A 4,794-nucleotide genomic window follows, 5' to 3' on the forward strand; every position below is an offset into this window, starting at 1 on the left:
TAATTTGTACTTTGAATATCTATGATATATATTTGCAATATATTTAAATATTATGTGCAATTATTCTAATGAGTTTTGAAATATTCCTTATAAGGAATTAATAAATCATTAATAACTATTAAAATAGATTTTAAATTAGTCTTAACATAGACCTTAACAATTATATATTGTAATTTACTAGAATAAAATAAAATATTTCTAAATTCGTCAGCAATTTCTTCTTATTCTTGGAAAATAATTAAAGCCATTTTTAACCTTGGAATACTCACTCCTAATTTGACAATCAGGTCTATATTTAAAATATGTCCATACTTAATTACAATAATTAGATAGCGATTATGGTGAAAGACGTAGGGAGTGGGGGTCGAAATATATAGAACTACCAACAAAAAAAATTAAATAGAGTAGACAAGTGGAGCTTCGTGGTCTCTATTTTAAGTTCTAAGTGTAAAAATGTAAAATGTCTTTAGAAATACATGTATTCTCCAAATTTTGATAGGAATCGCCTCCAACGCAATTCTGATACTCTATTGCACCCGGCAACATAGCATCATAAATTATTCGTTTGTTAGTTAACCATAAACAATTAATAACACGTACTCTGTATTTTGAAGCAATCACAAAGCAATTCGCCTTCAAGAAAAATATTAAAACTATTGTGTAACAAGAATTGCAATAAAAATATGAGTTTTTCGTGGATTAAAATGAAATGACATGAGTTGAGAAAGGACTGTCTAGGGAATTGAACAATTGATTGAAATATTGTTACGTTGACAAGTTATATTTGATATCATATCACGAGCTAGCGTTGATGGTAATGAGGTAAACCGACACGAGTTATTTCTCTTGATCTTATCATTTATCGCAGTCAATACAAATAATACATTAAACAGCTGACAGATTATCATTTATTCATAATAGTCTTCGTGTGTTGAATATCAAATAATAACCATGACGTAACACCCTGCGATGTGCATTGCGGGAAAGATCAAAAGATGGTGGTTACTGTGCCCATGTGTAAACTATTAAATAATAACCAAACGCATTAACATCCGTGATATCTAGTCTTCGAGGATCAAATCAAATGGAAAATTATTTTTGTAAGTTTGGTCTTTTCCGATGGGCAACGCCATGTGGAAAATTAGATATGAAATCGGAAATGGCCAACTCTTCTTTTGTTTGTCGAGGGATAATCTACGTGCACGGCTGGTGGCACAAAGGTTACAGTAATATATGAATAAACTCGTCTTCTGTCAGTCCCCTCAGACCTGCACCACTGACAGAAAGCGCTACAGACATATGACGCGCCATTTCGCCATCTTAAATAATCTAAGATCGTAATTTTTTGTACCAGTAAAAGCGGCCATTTGTAAGACGATACTTGTCCTACTAAACTACTTCAACAAGATCAGAGAAACACAGAAACTTCATGTAAACTGTGACACCATCAATTAAACAGACAGAACGATATTAATAATTATACACAGTGAAACCCTGCCAAATCATATCAAACCCTATTTTGATTAGCTTCTGTTCCAATTGTCCAGGCAGGATATCGCTTATACTTGTTTGTTTTCATTCCATTTCGCTTTATATTAATAAATTCACCCGACAAAATTACTTTTATCGATTCCCATCGAATTTTCGATTGGTTTGAGCTAATTTATCGGAAATTATCTATCGCTTCTTTTCAGCCTTTATTACCTGCTACACTGGCACGTGAAGCCATTCTAATTTCATACGCCTTCTTTATTCAGAACAATTTGTGATTGTCGTAAAATGTATTCAGTATATTTTTTACGACATGAAGAATTTTTAATATTTAATAAAAAATGTAATCGAGATCATGTTGAGAAAAGGAAAAAGTAAATGAAAATATAATAATAATCAGTCACGAAACGAACTTATTCTATGTGCCACGTGCTGTTTCAAGCATAATACTCGTCGAGGCGTTTTAAAAAAATACGGATATTGGACTAATTGACTGTTAACGAAATTGTTAAATAAGTATTGGTTGTTTTGTAGGGGGTGTAGTCATGGGGCTTTAAGTGCACTTCCTTCCTTGTATATGACCCATGATCTTTATATTCCAGTCGATTAGATTTTTATACTTTTTTTTGCTCAGATTACATTACAACGCCTTCAGCCACAGAGACTCTCATCCCAGACTCTTACTCCGTCACTCTCGGACTCTGAACCACACCTGTACCAGGATAAATACGCAGATCTTAACTCCTTACCCATCTTCACAATGTCAAGCTATTACGATCTTCACAATGTCAAGCTATTACGATGTTCACAATGTCAGACTATTACGATCTTCACAATGTCAAGCTATTACGATGTTCACAATGTCAAGCTATTACGATGTTCACAATGTCAAACTATTACGATCTTCACAATGTCAAGCTATTACGATCTTTACAATGTCAAGCTATTACGATCTTCAAAATGTCAAGCTATTACGGTCTTCACAATATCAAGCTATTACGATCTTCACAATGTCAAGCTATTACGATCTTCACAATGTCAAGTTGTTACGATCTTCACAATGTCAAGCTATTACGATCTTCACAATGTCAAACAATTACGATCTTCACAATGTCAAGCTATTACGATCTTCACAATGTCAAACAATTACGATCTTCACAATATCAAGCTATTACGATGTTCACAATGTCAAACTATTACGATCTTCACAATGTCAAGCTATTACGATGTTCACAATGTCAAACTATTACGATCTTCACAATATCAAGCTATTACGATGTTCACAATATCAAACTATTACGATCTTCACAATGTCAAGCTATTACGATCTTTACAATGTCAAGCTATTACGATCTTCAAAATGTCAAGCTATTACGGTATTCACAATATCAAGCTATTACGATGTTCACAATGTCAAGCTATTACGATCTTCACAATGTCAAGCTATTACGATCTTCACAATGTCAAACAATTACGATCTTCACAATATCAAGCTATTATGATGTTCACAATGTCAAACTATTACGATCTTCACAATGTCAGACTATTACGATCTTCACAATGTCAGACTATTACGATCTTCACAATGTCAAGCTATTACGATCTTTACAATGTCAAGCTATTACGATCTTCACAATGTCAGACTATTACGATCTTCACAATGTCAGACTATTACGATCTTCACAATGTCAAACTATTACGATCTTCACAATGTCAAACTATTACGATCTCCACAATGTCAAACAATTACGATCTTCTCAATATCAAGCTATTACGATGTTCACAATGTCAAACTATTACGATCTTCACAATGTCAGACTATTACGATGTTCACAATGTCAAACTATTACGATCTTCACAATGTCAAACTATTACGATCTTCACAATGTCAGACTATTACGATCTTCACAATGTCAAGCTATTACGATCTTCACAATGTCAAGCTATTACGATCTTCACAATGTCAAACTATTACGAACTTTTTACTTTTTCTTATATTACGGAAGATTGTAAATGAAGCAATTTTACTGGATTTTGTATGTTAGCGTACAATCCAATCAAATCGCTGCATTCCCTGATACAATCAGCGGATAAGAAAAAGTTCGTTAAAACATTGTGAATATGCCAATGTGTCAATATTAACTAACAGTAACGACTAAAGTATATTCCTGTGTTACGTCGTATATTCTTTTATATCATGTTCGACTTTCGTTGTGAAGCTAAAAGCCAACTTTTTAGTTCTTCTGACTTTCCCGACCCTTCCTTGTAAGACGTAATGGCTGTGTCTAGACGTCCTGTAGTCAATTCTCTAATGCCTATATTGGTATTGCGAACATTTTGTCTTTCAGCGAATAAAATCATTTCAAAATGATAGTCTCTCATTCGGGATATTTAAAGCTAAAAGCACAAATAATTTTACCTTATTCAAAACATTCGTGAATCGATTTCCAGACGTAAAAGACTATTAGTTCATGTCTATAGGAATTGGACGCGATTAATATGTCACATCCGCTTATAGGAACATTTCCGTATTATTTGTCTCGTGGGGTTAACTGGATTTGACCTTTTCACAGAATCTACTATAGTTCATTAGGAGAAAGAAAAACAGAAATACGAGAAAGTCTTCAAGGAGTAAAGTAAAATACACTACATGAAGTCCTATATCGATGATTCCAGAGGCGTATAGAAAAAGCTTCTAGTCTTTCGGATGGATAGAAGACCCTTTTTCTACATTCTTTGCACGGTAAAGATCCATCGATCCCCGAAGAAAACTTCAAAGCAGACTGCTGTTCTATAGGGTGCGGACACATGTTGATATGGCGAACGTGACCGGACCAAGACGAAGGACCCAGGTGAGCTGGTCCAGTGCGAACGTGCGTGTTGCGAACAGAAACGATGAACTCCCCCGAAAGTTTATGTCCTTATATTCTCCACTATTTAGATATAATTAAGAAGGCTAGACTCATTAGCATCAGGAATATATGACCTTTGGCAATATCCTTCTAAGAAAAATATCTTAGTATTTTCTACGCCTCGACTTATCAGTGTTCTTTAATGATCTATTGTCGGGATTCAGAAATCTTGGCGACGAGGAAGGTGTTTAAATCTAAGTTTAAGTCTGAACAATTAGAATAAATTACATCGTAGAGAGTCATCAATGACTCGTTATTTTGTGTTTTTCTCTTAATAAAGACCGGGTAAATGTTGTACAGGTGGGGCTCCAGGGGCTCATGTCAAACAAAAAATGTTGTCGTGAAGGACAGGGCATGTTTGGGTCATCGCTTTGTGTTTGGTCTTCATGAA

The 4,794-nt window shown here is 34.4% G+C and overlaps 1 protein-coding gene across 1 annotated transcript; it reads left to right on the forward strand.

Annotated features, from left to right (window-relative positions):
- Positions 1-2,276: 2,276 nt before the first annotated feature.
- On the forward strand, positions 2,277-2,993 carry LOTGIDRAFT_159231 (hypothetical protein; the record flags this gene model as incomplete). Its single annotated transcript, XM_009052861.1, has 1 exon — positions 2,277-2,993. One exon carries the CDS (start codon positions 2,277-2,279, stop codon positions 2,991-2,993), a length of 717 nt encoding a protein of 238 aa, XP_009051109.1.
- Positions 2,994-4,794: the final 1,801 nt, after the last annotated feature.

Source organism: Lottia gigantea, assembly GCF_000327385.1.
Source record: "Lottia gigantea unplaced genomic scaffold LOTGIsca_19, whole genome shotgun sequence".
Lineage (NCBI taxonomy): Eukaryota > Metazoa > Mollusca > Gastropoda > Lottiidae > Lottia > Lottia gigantea.